This window comes from Erithacus rubecula (assembly GCF_903797595.1).
Source record: "Erithacus rubecula genome assembly, chromosome: 4".
NCBI classification, from domain to species: Eukaryota; Metazoa; Chordata; class Aves; order Passeriformes; family Muscicapidae; genus Erithacus; species Erithacus rubecula.
The window spans coordinates 62,034,000-62,049,348 of record NC_136686.1 but is presented as its reverse complement, the minus strand read 5'-3'; the positions used below and the strand labels follow the sequence as shown (position 1 = coordinate 62,049,348).

Here is a 15,349-nt window from a genome sequence, read left to right as displayed (position 1 = left end):
AATATTAACTTGTGAAGATGTAACTGTTCTTAATTACTAACAATTTACATTACATCCATTCTCGATTAACAAATCAACAATTTCATTGCTCTGCTGCTGAATTTCTCTTTTCTTTTACTCTCACAGAGGAATAAGGCCACACATAAGTCGTCCAAACAGTGACCAGAGCAAACTGAACTGTATTAGCTGGAGTGAATTAACCATTCAACAATTCAGTGGACATTACTCACATGGCTGAATTTTCCTTTATACTTGAATAAATACATTATCAAATAAACAGTACTTTACTCCTGAAGTGCACTGGTCTCTCTCTTGACACCAAACACACAGTGTAAATTTATAATCACTAAGCATAAGGGACAGAATTTTAGCCAGAATATCCATTTCTGACACCAGCATTTACCTCACCTGTGTTGCAGGTATCCTTCATCAGTCTACATCGATCCTTTACAGATGAAGCACTTCTCCCCAGGGCAGCTCCTATTGTGGCCCAATCATTACCATGCTTCACTCTCAGCCTAAAGAGAAATGTGTTCATTAGTTAGGAAATTACCAAAATATCAAATATTCTCTAATAAAACAGGATGAATGTGCAGTTTACAGGCTTAAAGAGAGAATGGGGAAATCACTTTGCTACTTTACTATTAATACTTTCTGCTACTTTTTCCTATGTGTTTCTAGAAGCCTTTTGGACCAGCTAAGCCACAAGACAGTTATAAAATGCATAATATCTGTCTTGTAGGAAGATTGTGAGGCTTAATGAGTGTGTTAAACACAATATGAATGTTTAGATAAACAGCTGATTTCCATTCTATACAGGTTCCTCAATGATTTTCAGGTGGTGTAGAGAGCACTTGAGAAATTTAAATAATGCCTGATGAACACCCAGGCATCCTACAATTTAAATTAAGCAAAACACTGCATAATCACATTCATCATTTTAGCAACCATCTTCCTCCTTCACATGACAGCAGGTTGTTTAAAATGTTGATTCATGACTAGCTCTGACACATCTGGAACCACAGGCACCTTTATGAACAAACCAGCTCAATTGATCCAAACAGATCCATTCATGCAATGCAATATACTCCCTCCTTTCCTTCAGTCCAACAGTTCCTTCCAACTGCTAAACCCCAAAATGTGCAGGAGAGGGGATAAAGTCTGCAGCCCCATCTCCTTGATCTATCAGGTTCATACTCAAAATTAGACTTTTTGAGCTGTATTTATAATTTATTATTTATAATTTATATTTATTACTTCCTAGGGGAGATCCTACTCCTGACCTGCCACTTCCTTTAGGAATAACCTTTGTTCAGATTTTGTAAAGAAAAGGAACTTCTGTTTCTCATAACCACAAATATTGACTGTGCTTATAAAAATCTGAATCATTCCTAGTTACAACAGAAGCCTTGCTTTAGATCTTTGTTGCATATTGTTAGGTCCCAAACACACGTTACAAAAAAAATTTAAAGAATTCATATATGCAGTTTCATTCTTTAGACAGAAACCACTATATGTGGATAGTGTTGGAGCAGTCAAATTTATTTCTAACTCTTCAGAGATTTCATATAAGGAAACTCTTAAAAACTGATCAAGCTACCAAATATAAACAAGGAAGAATGACTTTGTTCATTAGGTAACTTACTCTTTAAGCTTTTCAATTTCCTCAGGAGTATACCTAAGCAACAGGTAAATAAAAAGATATTATTTTAAACAGAAAGCATACAGAATAAATATTTTTATTTTACTAACCAGACAGCACATGTTTAGTTACAATAAGAGATTAAGGAAATTCAGCTGTAAGAAACAATCTGACAGAATACTTTAGAAGAAAGTGAGGAATAAATGCCATTTTCCACATTAGAGCATTTCTAAGGTTAACTGGTATGATTCCTCTCATTTGTCAGAAAAATTCCTCATTCTCCATGATGTTACTCTATGAACAGAATTAGAATTTTCTGCATTCGTCTTTGAAATAAACAGCTTCTTCCTTAATGTCCCAGTTCACCATCACCATAAAGCTGCCTTTCCATCAAAAAAGTGTATGAGCATTGGGAAGATATAATTAATTTTCCTACCTTCAAAAACTAAAATATAATATCCTTTCTGGATGGTACCAGATCACTGCTTTAAAGAATGGCAAGCAAGGGCATAAGGGGTGAAGATAAATTACTTTCAGATCACAGCTCCAGAAAAAGCTACATCTCAGCAGATCCATGCTTGTGTCCAAGTCCTCTAATATATCACAATGTGTTATTCACCTTTGTTTTGGGCTGTTTGTTTTTTAAAGCTGTCATTGAATATCATCAATTGAACACAGCTATTGTAAAGGATGATCTATCAGAACTGAGCAGAGGTGACATATTAGCAAGATCTAGATCTATTTGGCTAAAATTTTGTCTCACATAGAACATGTCAAGAATAAATACATGACCCTACTCATACCAATAAAACCATGCAGCATTAGAGGGTTTCATACTTTCCAACATGGTTTCTGTCATCATACATGCGAAGAACTCTTCTATAGACAGCAAAGAGAGGCCGATTCAGACCCCAAGCTATTGTCCTGTAGAAATCTTTCCTTTCATCTTTTGACATTTCAAATATAATTTCAGTGGCATCTTTTATTCCACGGGCCTAGAACAAAGCATTTAAAACAAAAACAAAAACAAAAACCACAAACAAAACACCTTAGACAAAGTCTCCTAGGAATCAAGAAGTAGAACACAAGAACTGAAGCCATTATGCAACTTTCTGTGTATCACATATACTACTGTTCAAAAGTAAAATTGAGTATTTATGGACTAGCTCCCTCAAATACAAACCCTTGAACACTAGGTTTTGCTGGGTTTTTTTTATTTTTTTTATATTGGAGTCCAGGGAGACACAGAAATTCTAGCATCTACTCACATATAATGAAAAAAAAATCCAACCCTGTCCAATGTATATTTTAAGATCAAAAAATTGAACCACCATATAGAGCATATGGAATATGGACTGTGGTGGAATTAGTCTGGGGCCCTGCAAGGGAAGGTTTTCAAGCAGTGCTATATTGATTTATTACATAATTTTAGATATTCCTTATGCAAAACCTATTTCTTTAAATTGAACTACTCCTCTTGTTCTGATGGAAATCAAATAAATTAAATACAAAAACACTGCAATGAAATATAACAGTAAAGCTTAACTTCAGCTTAAACTAAGAATCACTGTATTTCAATTATTCAAAGCAGTACAAGAAAGCAGATAAATGGGAAAAGAATGAATCAAATGATTTATCAGAAAGGTTATTTAGCTAGCTCCACTAGATTTAAAATGTAGTATTACCCATGAATGATTTTGTGGCAGAAACTCTAATATATGTGTGGGCAGACACACTCTCTTCAACTAATGCTGTGGATTTTTATCCCAATGAATACTAAATTCAGGGATTTTTGAACCCACAAGTGAAGGATGGTGAAACTGTAATATCCAGGCTATATATTCTCAGCTGTAAGGGCTCAGCTCAAATATTCTCAGCTGCAAGCCTACCACAAATATGACTTATGGGCAATTATCACCCTCAGCATGTTCACCACATGCCCATTTCCACTGAACTCTGACCCAAATAATTTAAGGGGAAGAAAGCAGACACAGGCATCCTGCTAGAGTAGAACACAATCACAGACTTGGCACCAAGGACATCTGGAAATTGCATTCAGTGCTCAGTGTGGAAAATTATCTCTACTGCTAGTGCAATTTTTTCCATCATCTTCAACAAAGGATTTATGAGTCCTCAATGAATAGTCAGAGAAAGAGATTTAACCATGTAACATGTCATTTCAGAATGCTCAAAATGGGCTAAATTCAATACACAAATTAAAAGCAATGTTATATTCAGTATTACTTAAATCCTGTCTATGAATAAAATTTTCTTATGTATTTCAAATGAGTAATGATCATTCCTACAACAAATCAATTTGAATCACTTATTGTGAGTTCTGGGAAGTACTAAAGAAAGTTGGTTTCTAGCAGGAACTGCATCACCACATCAAGGAGCAGGGGACATACTCTAAACATACCTTTAAATAACGCTCAATGTTACTCATCAAAATGTCAATTTCTTCCTTTGACCACATCCCTTGCTTCCACTTATGGCCTGAAAACAGAAATGACACCTAATTACTGAAGTGAAGACCAGAAAAACAGCAAGAGCAGAAGTAGATGAAAACATGACCCATACTGCAATTAACAAGGCAAAGAGTAATTTTAGCCACTAAAATACAACTAACATTAATTTTAAACAGATGTTATTTCATAACTGACAGTAACCATCAACTAATATTTAAATAATGTGAGTCACACTCCTCTTCAAAACCATCCCATTTTTAAAAACAGAACATGAACTCCTCTGTGTGCTGTCAAGTCACATTTTCAGGCTTTCTCTTCAGCTGCAACTAGAAAATTTCTGTCTTTAAACTGACAGCTGAAATTTCTATGCCCTCAAAATGATTCCACAAGCTGGAACTTAAAATGTGACTCAGAAGATTACCTGAGGAATTGGCAGCAAGGTGAATCTTGAATGCCTTAACACTCCTGAACATGAGAGTAGTGCCACCTACTGTGAGTGCTTTTCATAGAGGCAAGTGCTCCATTAAGGCTTTTTTGACAAGCTGGTCCCCATCTCTCTCCTTCTTTTTGCATTTGGAGTAATGCTCAGGGGTCACAGTCAACATAAAACCTTGTGGTGGGTCTTTTACTTCCCCAAATAAAAGTTGCAAACCAATAGAAACAAGTAATGTTTCCCCTCTGCCTATGCCTTTGGTAATCACAATGCCAGCTAAGCTTTAAAAGCAAACCCAACCAACTTTATTCAGAGAAAAAATTTCAAACCTGTAGTCTATCAAAAAATCATTAAAACATTCCTATTTTACCTTTTTTTCCCCTTATGTTCATACCATTCTTTTAATTAACCTTATGCTGGTGTGACCCAGTTTACATACTGGTGTGTGCTGGCTACCTGCCCACCTCTGCTCAGAAAAATCAGGGTACTTCCTTCTCAGCCTGCTAATTACCAGAGCTGAGAGACAGAACTGTTTACTCAAATCCAATTACAATGAAAAGTACAGACATTATTACTAATTCCATTGGAGCTGGTGAGAGAGTACTCTTTCCCTGTGCCCCATAGCTTCAATCTCTTCTATCACAGTTAGAGAAAATAATGTACTGCTGTAACTGGGATTCACACAGGTCCAAGCCTCTGAACTGACTTAATGGGACACTGCTACTCTTTATATGGAATAACCTCTAATACCAAACTATTTTAGGAGAGGACATATATTCTGCACTTCACATGTTTGCATATTCATGGTCAAGATTATAATAACCTGCCCACAGCTCTGGGAAGAAAACATTATCAAGTGGAGACTGCTATAAAATGATAAGTTCAGGCAACACATGCCAAACTCTAAGCTATTGTAAAAGAAGACACACACTGGCATTCCTCCACTGCTGATCTCTGTGACAAACCACAGAGATAGAAGAAAAGTTCAACCAGTAGAGATTCACAAATATTTTTCCTGGCACATTTTACTAGAAATATCATCCTCAAAATTATTGATCTCTTAACTGGAATCACCAGATTGAGTGCCTTCCTTTGACCAGCTGACAAAGCTGTGTCTCTTCTTAAAGGTTTCTAACAAAAAAGGGAGTTGCTTTGAACTGACTGGAAAAAAATATTTTTCCTCTAGAAAAAGTACAAGTCAAAGTAAGACAAACAGTAGAGGGGCTGAGGAAACCAGAGAGGCAACATGCCTTCATCTGACACTGAGTTTTTTCTCTAGGTTTAGAAAGCCACTTCCCCAGTGGGAAGGAAAGAAAACAACAAAAGTTCTTGAGTTCAGCAACTACGTGATTGCACAGATGTATTTGGAAAGGGAGGAATGCCCAGTGGGGTGGAAGTTGAGATTATTTCATTACGTCCTGGTCTGCAGGAGTCCTCTTCTTCTGAAGCAACTCCATTAACCTGAGCATGGATTGTTGTTTTTCTTGGTATCCCTGACTTCTGCTGCAGTTTTCCACTCCCTGACCAGGCAAACACAACTCTCTGTCCCATCTAGGCTGACACAGCCCCCACAGCCCTTCTCTACTGTGGCCACTACTGTCACCACTGCAGGCATGGCTCATCTCCAAAAAGCCAGACCAGAGATTACTTTATGCAACTTACAAAACATTCTGAGATATTTGGACTAGTTTACCTTTCTACAGCAAGGGAGAACTGCATTTGAAATATCCCACCTTTATTGGTTAGAGAATCCTTATCCTCTTTGGTTGTGAACCAGGCTTGACTAACAGCTGATACTTCCTCATTGCCCATTGGGGAGATTTCATCCAACTGCTCATTCTGAAGAATCTTGAAAAGACCAATAAGAAATGAGAGAATCAGCTGTTCAATTGTTTGTATTGCTTTTAATTAATGGAGACATAGTTTGAAGGAAAATTAAATCAGCACATCTCATCACCTTGCTGACTCTTCAAAAGTGTCAAGTCTTAGATATGGCATTTGAATTATCACCTTTCTTAAAACACATGAGTAAAATTTAGTAAGATATTAATATACAGATGTTGTGAGAATTAATTAGGTAACACTTTTCATCTTGTTAAATGTACAGTAAGTAAGAAGAGTCTCACTGGCTGTGGTGGAAACCAGACTATATCCAGCATCTCCAACAAGGAACTTTTAAACATGGTATACCCACAATGAAAACAGCATGCAACTGTCAGGACTGGTGACAAGACAAAGCCTATTTAAGCCTGTTATAAAGCTTAACTTATAATCAAAGAATGACAGAAATAGCAGACAAACACACAACAGAGCACATAATTACCAGTGGAAAGTCACCTCTATTACTCTTTGCAGTATTACTCTTTGGGCAGTAACTTAAGACTACAAATAACCTGTCTCATACATCAAATTATTCAACTGTCCTTTTACAGACCAGCATTTTTACAAACAAGACCCATGCTCACATACATTTGTTTCAAAGAATTTTATTCATTTAGTAAGTATTACTGATACATGTTCCCCTTTTCATTTCAATCTAAATACAAGTATACATCAAATAGGTAAATTTTGAACTTTTACTGTACCTGAATCTGGGTAACAGTTCCTTCATTAATCTCATCTTCAGCTACCTCAGTGGTAGCAGTCATGGTCACCTCAAAGCTCTGATCATTTTCTGAAACTTCAGATGGGTAAGTTAGTTGCATACTTAACTCCTGAAGCATTTTTTACACATGCTGCAAGTTTTACAAATTGCTACCTTTGAAGTGAAAATTTTAAAGAGCCTTATTTGGTATTTATTTGTTGACACAGTAAATAAGCTAGAATGATTATCAACTGCTTTTCTTCATAAAATTTAAATATGGCTTTTGAAACCTTCAGTTTTATGCTTGACTACAACTATAACCTAATGAGAAACATAAACAAAATGTGTTTGAGGCAAAAATTTGAAACTACATCAGTATTTCTTTTCCAGCCCTTACTCCAGTATTTTCCAGTTATTAAGTACAACATTCAAATCTTTGGACTGCATATATTTTCCCTGTCCTCCTTCAACTTAAACATGATAATGCCTTTACTGCTAAGGAGTTTCTATCTAGTTCCACCAAATAAACAGGCACTCTAGGTACTGCAAATTGATATTATTTTAGCTAGATCTGGTTTTGTGTCCCTTTGGGAGATTATATTAAACTTTCTAATACTCAATCAACTTCCAGAAGACTAATTCAGTATTCATCCTATCGTTTTTACATCAGTCTCTTTTTACATACACCTCAATATTACAAAACACTGAAATACTAATTATACTATCTGATCATTAAAAAACCCCAAATCTCTTTGCAGGAGAGCTTCTAGTTTGTTGTTCATTTATTTATCCTTCATTTTATTGAATGCACCTGTGCCTGCAGATCTCTAAACTACTTTAACATAGGCTTATTTTGTCAGTACTAATTGCTGCAAGACTGTCCAAGGCTAAAAAAAAAATTATTCTCAAGTATATTAATAAAATTTGGAAGGATAAAAACCCATGCAGAATATTCTACTGTGATTCAGGAGTCCACTTTTAATCTTTACCAATATATATTTAATCTTTACCAAATATACCTTACAGATGTATTTGCTACAGGAGTACTTACTTGGAACTGCAACAACAGAAATGCATGGAGTAGAATCATCAAGGCTTTGATCATCCTCTGATAAGCAAAGCCTCTTGTGTGGAGGTTCAGAGCTGTCTTCAGAGTCTACTTCATCAGCTTCTGACAAAAAAAAACACACCCAGGTTACTTCCTCTAAGCTACGTGGAGCCTTGGACACAGTTCTAAAAAGCAGGCCAAAGCAAATAGTAGAAACAAATATGACAGGCTGGTTCAGAGCTTTGCTGCTGCCCAGGAACCTTGTCTAAATTATGGGCAACAACAGTCCACATGCTTTCTTCAACATGCACTTTCTTTGAAAATTCCACCCACAGTCTGTCGAACACAAATCAGTCTACAGAAATTTGGGTACATGCTTGGTTCTAAGAATCTGTTTCAACTGAAATAAACCACAGCAGCTTTGTTGGGCACACAGCAAAGCTCTGGGATTCCAAAACTTTTTGGGGTTCCACAGTTTTGGGATTTATACCTAATGCAAAGCTTTATAATTCTTTAAACCAAAGCAGAACAATCCTTGCAGTAAGCTGCATTTGAGTACCTCAGAGAATGTGGGCAGGGATCTATGGTGGTCATATCAATCAAAACAAAGAATTAAAAAAAATTACTATGTAATGCAATTCTATACCATTTTGAGGGCAATGAAGAATTAGGTTCCCTTCAGTATCCTGAGTCAAAGTCACAGAGTTCACGGTTTCTACTGTCACTGTGTCAGACTCTTCTTCAACTGTGCTCATACTCAAACCTGAAAGAGCAACACACACATTACATTTCTGCAGCTGGACTCCACCCAGACCATAATGTGCTCCCATGTCCCAAACAATCAGCACAACTCCCACAGGGGAGGAGCCTGCTCTTCCACGTGAAACATCCACAATTTCAGACATTCACCTACCTTTACTTCCCTGCACACATATATTGCACAGGGTAAAAACAGATAGGTCTAAAACTTTTTCAGTTAAAAATAGAACCTAAACTCCCTATTAGGAGGATTTGTAATTACTGATCTCTTTTTATTTCAAACACAAACCTAGGCTATTACTTTATCAGCATTTCTAAATTCTTCACATCTGATGATTTTTGTCCAGTATTTGTTCCACTGTAATTTAATTCTGCTATTATAGAACTGAAAGCTAGTCAGGACTAACAAATATTTTTCTAGTGTCCTATTAGTCACAGCTGCCCTATTTATAGACTACCAACTTTCAAAGTTTTATTCTCCTTCCATGCATACAGCTGAATGAGAAACTTGCAGTTTTTCTTTAGTATTTAGACAACAGCAACAAAAAATTGGTAGCAACCAATCACCAGTAAAAAAAGCTACTGAGAGAGTAAGTAATCCAGGATAAGCCATATACACTGAAGTCACAGAATTAGAGTAATATGAAGTATTTCTGAAAATTTAATTTCTGTTATAAAAGTAATGCAATGAAACAAAGTCTATGTACACCACCAGCAGTAATTCTGAAATAAAACAAAGCAAAAGCCTACAAGAAAAGTTTTATCCAAACACAAAGACATGCAATCTTTGCTGCTGCAGAAGCTAAATGAAATCACATCTAAAATATCCAGAAGCTTTGCAAAGATTTCATCAGTTTTAAGCTTGCTTTTGTTGACTCTGGCAGAGATTGGTAAAAAAAAAATATCATTTATTTTTCCTTTAACTGCTCGGTCCTTTTTCTGTATTTACTCATATGCCAACAGCAACAAAAAAATTACTTTTAACTTTTATTTTGAAGCCAAAACGTTGTTAAAAAATATCTGGCTATAGCTTCAGAAAGAAGAAAGCACAAATATATTACACACTTTTCACGTACCATGCAGGCATAGCCATACAGCCATATGCAAGTGGAATTTACAACCTGGATTGCAAATTCCCTGTGTAATGTTAACATTATTGCATCAGCAGGAGATTATTTAATTTTTAATCAGAAAGCATGTTCTTCAGTATTGAAGATTCCCAAGAGAAGCATTATCCTAGAAAGATAAAACCACTGCCAGTCCTTCTAAAAAACTACTTCTCACCTCTCGAGCTTGTTGAAGCTTTGGCACATCTTTGAGCACACACAGTGACTGATTCCTCAAATGAAGTGATATTGCCCTTCTGAACATGTAAAAAATTTCAGATACCACTGACATTTTAAACCAGAGGGTTCTCAAACTTACTTTCACATCTACCATCAGCAGCAGCTCCTTGCCACATGCAAGTGTAGGAGTGAGTAACTTCCCTGGGATTCATCTGCTGCTGAGTTTTCCAGCCTGTGCTCTATCCTTCACTAGAAGCTGCTGTTTGCTGCATGGCTCTAATAATGATTATAGGAACCCAGTGAGGCATCCTCCATGCTAAAACACGAAGAAAGACATGTTACAGCTAAATTTTTCAACCCAGTTTTAAGTTATTAATTTAGCTTTTGGGGAGTGAACAGACTGGGCCAAAATAAACAGATTCTCTTTTTCATCTTCATATGTACTTTCTGAGTAAGTTTTACTACAGAGACTGCTGTAGTAAAAATCTTTGAAGTTACTAGAAATGAGGTGGAGGATTCTTCCTTAATTTTATGTCAATTAGTTGTCACAACATTTATTTTTCTACAATCAGTTGAAAGCACCCATTTTTCTTGTCACCATTTTAGAGGCCTGAAAGACATGAGATTTATAAGACACATTACAACAGTAATTTATTTCACCTACAGCTGTTCTGAATAGCACCATCCACAGCAGAACAGAAAGCAGACCATTCCTTTTTTTTGGAAGACTGATGAAAACTGAGTATAGGCACAGCAAAGCTGGGCCATTCTTTTAGCAGTTACTCAGGACTTGATAAAAATCAATCTGTACTTGTATTATCAAGTAAAAAATATAGGGTAATTAATCCCTTTACATCCTCTGCCTTGCTGGTTTGCCAGTTAGGAGAGAACAGGACACAGCAGAGAAGGGATCCATACATCCAAACATGGCATCCCCAGAGATGGGGAGGAAGCAACACCAGGATCAGTAGCTGCTACCCTGACACTTCCATCCTGAGCTGTAACAGGATTTACCAGAGAGTGGCTCAGCACAGCTGAGAGCACCACTGACTCCTCTGACCAAGTCACACATGTACAGCTGTCAGCTCCAGCTCACACAAATTGCAGGGCACCAGACACTGGGCACTGCACTTTGCTCAAGGACCTGTGATTTCCCAAGAAATATTCCTCAGTGTAATTCCTGGATCGAGGACGGGTTTGTAACTCCTTGCTGATTTCCCAAAAATGGTTTATGCCACCTGTAAGTGCAAGCTCTCCCCACAAAAATAATGACACTCTGTGTAAGACACTCAAGATTTAGCGTATCTTAAGTTTTCTGAGTAAAGGTAATAACCTTGACCAAGCCTTGATAAAAACTTAAAAAGAGCCAAATGCTTGATTTGATTCCCATCAACTTTAATGCATATAGCCTTGGACTACAATTGAAAACCCAGTAGAAAGAACATGAGGAATGAAGTCAAAAGCATATTCTGGACACTAATTTTTATTCATTAGACCATACAAACACAAGAAAATGGAAATAAAAACCAACCAACCAACCAACCAACCAACCAACCAACCAACCAACCAGGTTCTTTCAAGCTACACCTACCACAGGGGCACCAATCCATTAACACATGAATGAGTGAGCAAAATCAAGAAAAACTGTGGTGGTTCTTTTGAGTGAATAGGAAACAATCCCCAGAACTTACAAACCTCATTGTTTCACACATAAATAATGTAGCTTCCAGGTACTCTGAACATGCATCAAATATGAGACATTAACAAGGAGCTCAGTGGCCAAAGGCCAGTGCTGATGCCCAAGCCAATGCCCTTTGATGCCTTCTCATCATGTTAGCTTTTGGGGATGAGACCAGTGTTGGATAGACATGCACCAAAGTGTGGATGTCATAATCCATAATGAGATAGCACCTTAGAAATCAGTGTCAATTCAATAAGCACTTTTTGCCTTGTTGGATTTCTGTGTGTATTTAGCAAACCCAACATTTTCAGGGCAGCATTACAATTTCAAACAGGTTTCAACATAACAGCGAAAGAAGTAGGAAAATATTTCGTCTACGAGACTTATTTAATATAGATTTCCAATATAAGTTTTCCACTAAAGCCACATAATAGAGAAGTTCTTACTTATTTGGGAAGCGTGCAGCAGAATTATGGCAGGAAAAGAAATCCCACAAAGCTGATTTTCTACCTAGCTGAAATAAAATTTGAACATCCTAATATAAAATTCCTTTAATTCTAAGTAACCCTCATCAGGCAGATGGGCTTAATTTTTCTGTGGGTTGTAAAAATTAAGCACTTCTAAGAAATAGTATTTTTACTCTTGCAGACAGAATTCTGTCATTGCCCTTAGTTATTAACTGAATGTTATGTCTAGGCTTTGGTGGACTGTTGTAAATTTTTAAAAATTTCTATAGAAAGTTGTATAAAGGCTGCTTTCTCTGCACTGGGCAGTAAGTATGTTTCACTAAGTCCTGTAAAAAACAAATTTTGAGGCATTTGTTCAAGAGTAACACTAATGGAACAAAGTCATCTTAGGAAGCCTGAATGTTTAGTGCATTCCACACCAAGTCAGTACACTTCCAGCATGTTATCAGTTTTTATTATTCAACTAGTGCCAGTGCTCTTATGCTAATACTCAACAAAACCCCTCCCCCCCCGGCTTTTCTCCAGACCAAATGGGTTCTGCTCAAATTTAAAACTCCACCATACAGAATCTCTAAAGGCTGCCAACAATGGATATGAAAAGGAACCAAACTGGGCAGACACCAATGACAAGGAGCCAGTCTGAGTCTGGGGCATACCAGGATTTATTAATCTGTATCAGCATGAGATTACAGTCCTTTACGAACAGTTGCATCCTACTCATCAGTGGTATTTAGAGAATTGGGCCATCACTGAAACACAATATATGGGAGACACAATAGGACAAAGTGTTCTCATTTGCATTGATCCCAAATTGGCAGAACTCCATGAGTTTTAGCCTGTCCATTGGAAGTTTAATAAAAAGCACTGAGCATGCTTAAAATGCCACACAGGGGAAAAAAACAACACAAAATAAAACCTATGTTCTGGCTCTTTCAAAATAAATAAACACAGAAAGTTTCAAGTTTTCTTTTTTAGGAATTGGCTCTTGGGCACAAGGTTATGGCTATGGATAGAAATCTTCTGAAGTATTGCATGTACTAAAATTCTTTCCCCCTTCATGTAAAGCCAGTTCCATGCTAAGTATTTCAGTAACTTGTTCATCTTTATGAACAATTGGAAGAATTTTAGCATGCAAGAAAAATAAGAAAAATTATCCTAAATGTAAGACTGATAAGTCTTACAAAGATAAGACTTGCTTTCTGATGGACAGATAAGCACAGAAATGATGCTTAAAAAAAGAACCTATTAGAACATGCAAAACACGGAAGAGAGAGATCTTTGTGTCTTATATGGCCACTTTTTATAATTTTGTGTAGTTAAGACAAAAATCGGTGGTTTTTGGGCATTCTACTTAAGGAGTTATCATTAATGTTCCATCTTTTCAGTAAGTCATAAAACATCATGAAGTTACTATTATAATTACGTGAAGTGATATAAAGGAAAACCAGAATGAGATGTGTCCATCTCAGTGCAGAACCTGCATCTCCTGGTTTTGCAAAGGAATTCTAACTACGCTGTCAAGAGGCCAACTTACATCTGTAGCCAGAGCGGCGCTGGCAAACAAAAAGCATTTTCTAGATTACTTCAACTAACAATGGCCAGGTGGGGCGAACAGTGTAACTCTGTGAATGAAAACATACAAATACTATCAGTCAGCTGAAGAAGTCGCCGGTACAAGAGTAAAGCACCACGCCCAAGAGCACAACCGAGAATAAAGACATCTCAAAAAGGAGAAAAAAAATAGGACGGGGGAAGTATAGGCGTTTCCGACCAGAATCCTTTATTTTGGGAAAACAGAGCATAGCTCTAGTGAAGAAAATCCCCGCTCTAAAATGAGACCTCTGATGGTGGCAGAGCCGAACATTTCACACTCCACTCGCCATAAGCAACCCCAAAACACAACTCTCTCTGGGGAAAAAAAACAAACCAAAAAACAAAAAAAGATTATGAAACAAAACACAAGATGAGGATCCCCAAGCGCAGACTCAGCGAGTGGAAATCGAGAAATTCAAACGCGATCATGCAGGTGGCCTCTTATTACAGACATCTAGGTATTATGGGAGTTAAAACCAGAAACTGCAACAATTTAAAAACCAGTAGAACATAACAAACAAACGCGCTGGCCGGCCTCCTCCCAAGGGAGCCGTGTTGGTGATTCCCGGGGCCGGTCGGTCCGTCCGCCTCCCGCAGCCCCGCGGGCAGGGCCGGCCCGGGGCTCTCCCGGAGCAGCCGCGGCGGGAGGCAGCGGCCCGGCCCCGGCCCCGGCCCGGCCCCTGCCGGCACTGCCCCCGGGGCGGCTCGGCCCGCCTCAGCGCCGCTGCCCCGCGGCCGCCAGCGCCGCCATTTGGCCCCGGGCGGCCGCCGCGCCGCCATTTTCCCGTGCCCCCGGCGGCGCTGCACGGCCCCGCCGCGGGCTCCGCTGCCCGCCCGGCCCGGCCCTGCCCTGCCCGCCCGCCCGCCGGCAGCCCGGCCCGGGCGCGCCGAGCCGCGGGGCTCACGCGGCCGCTCCCCGCCCCGTCCCCTCCCCTCCGCCCGCGGCCGCCGCCGCTGCCCGGAGCTCCCGGGCACTTACTTCCTGTTTTGGGTCCGGGCACTTGAGAAACCAGGATGGAGACTCCCAAGTACCAGGATGGAGGCGCCGGGCGGCGGCGGGCTGCGAGCGGGGGAGGCGGAGGCGGCGGCGGGGCGAGGCGCTGCGAGCCCGCCGGAAGGGCCCGCGCCCGCCCGCCCGGCGCTTCCGCCCGCCCGCGCGGCGCCACAGAGCGCACGGAGCGGGGCCCGGAGCGCCCAGAGCGCCACGGAGCGCCACGGAGCGGGGCCCGGAGCGCCCAGAGCGCCACAGAGCGCACGGAGCGGGGCCCGGAGCGTCCGGAGCGCCACAGAGCGCACGGAGCGGGGCCCGGAGCGCCACAGAGCGCACGGAGCGGGGCTCGGAGCGTCCGGAGCGCCACTGAGCGCACGGAGCGGGGCCCGGAGCGCCA

The 15,349-nt window shown here is 39.5% G+C and overlaps 1 protein-coding gene across 3 annotated transcripts in view; it reads right to left on the bottom strand.

Annotated features, from left to right (window-relative positions):
- Positions 1-15,073, bottom strand: part of DMTF1 (cyclin D binding myb like transcription factor 1) — a 28,265-nt gene extending 13,192 nt beyond the window's left edge. For 2 of the 3 annotated variants that reach the window (XM_079304352.1, XM_079304354.1), the window contains exons 1-9: positions 14,941-15,073; positions 8,822-8,938; positions 8,179-8,298; positions 7,129-7,223; positions 6,277-6,391; positions 4,062-4,138; positions 2,480-2,637; positions 1,646-1,678; positions 409-518 (exon numbers count right to left, since the gene is read on the bottom strand). In XM_079304352.1, the coding sequence (XP_079160478.1) occupies positions 409-518; positions 1,646-1,678; positions 2,480-2,637; positions 4,062-4,138; positions 6,277-6,391; positions 7,129-7,223; positions 8,179-8,298; positions 8,822-8,930 (817 nt within the window). In that variant the 5' untranslated portion in view covers positions 8,931-8,938; positions 14,941-15,073. The remainder of the gene's footprint in view (positions 1-408; positions 519-1,645; positions 1,679-2,479; positions 2,638-4,061; positions 4,139-6,276; positions 6,392-7,128; positions 7,224-8,178; positions 8,299-8,821; positions 8,939-14,940) is intronic. The other variant, XM_079304353.1, reaches the window with a different exon arrangement.
- Positions 15,074-15,349: the final 276 nt, after the last annotated feature.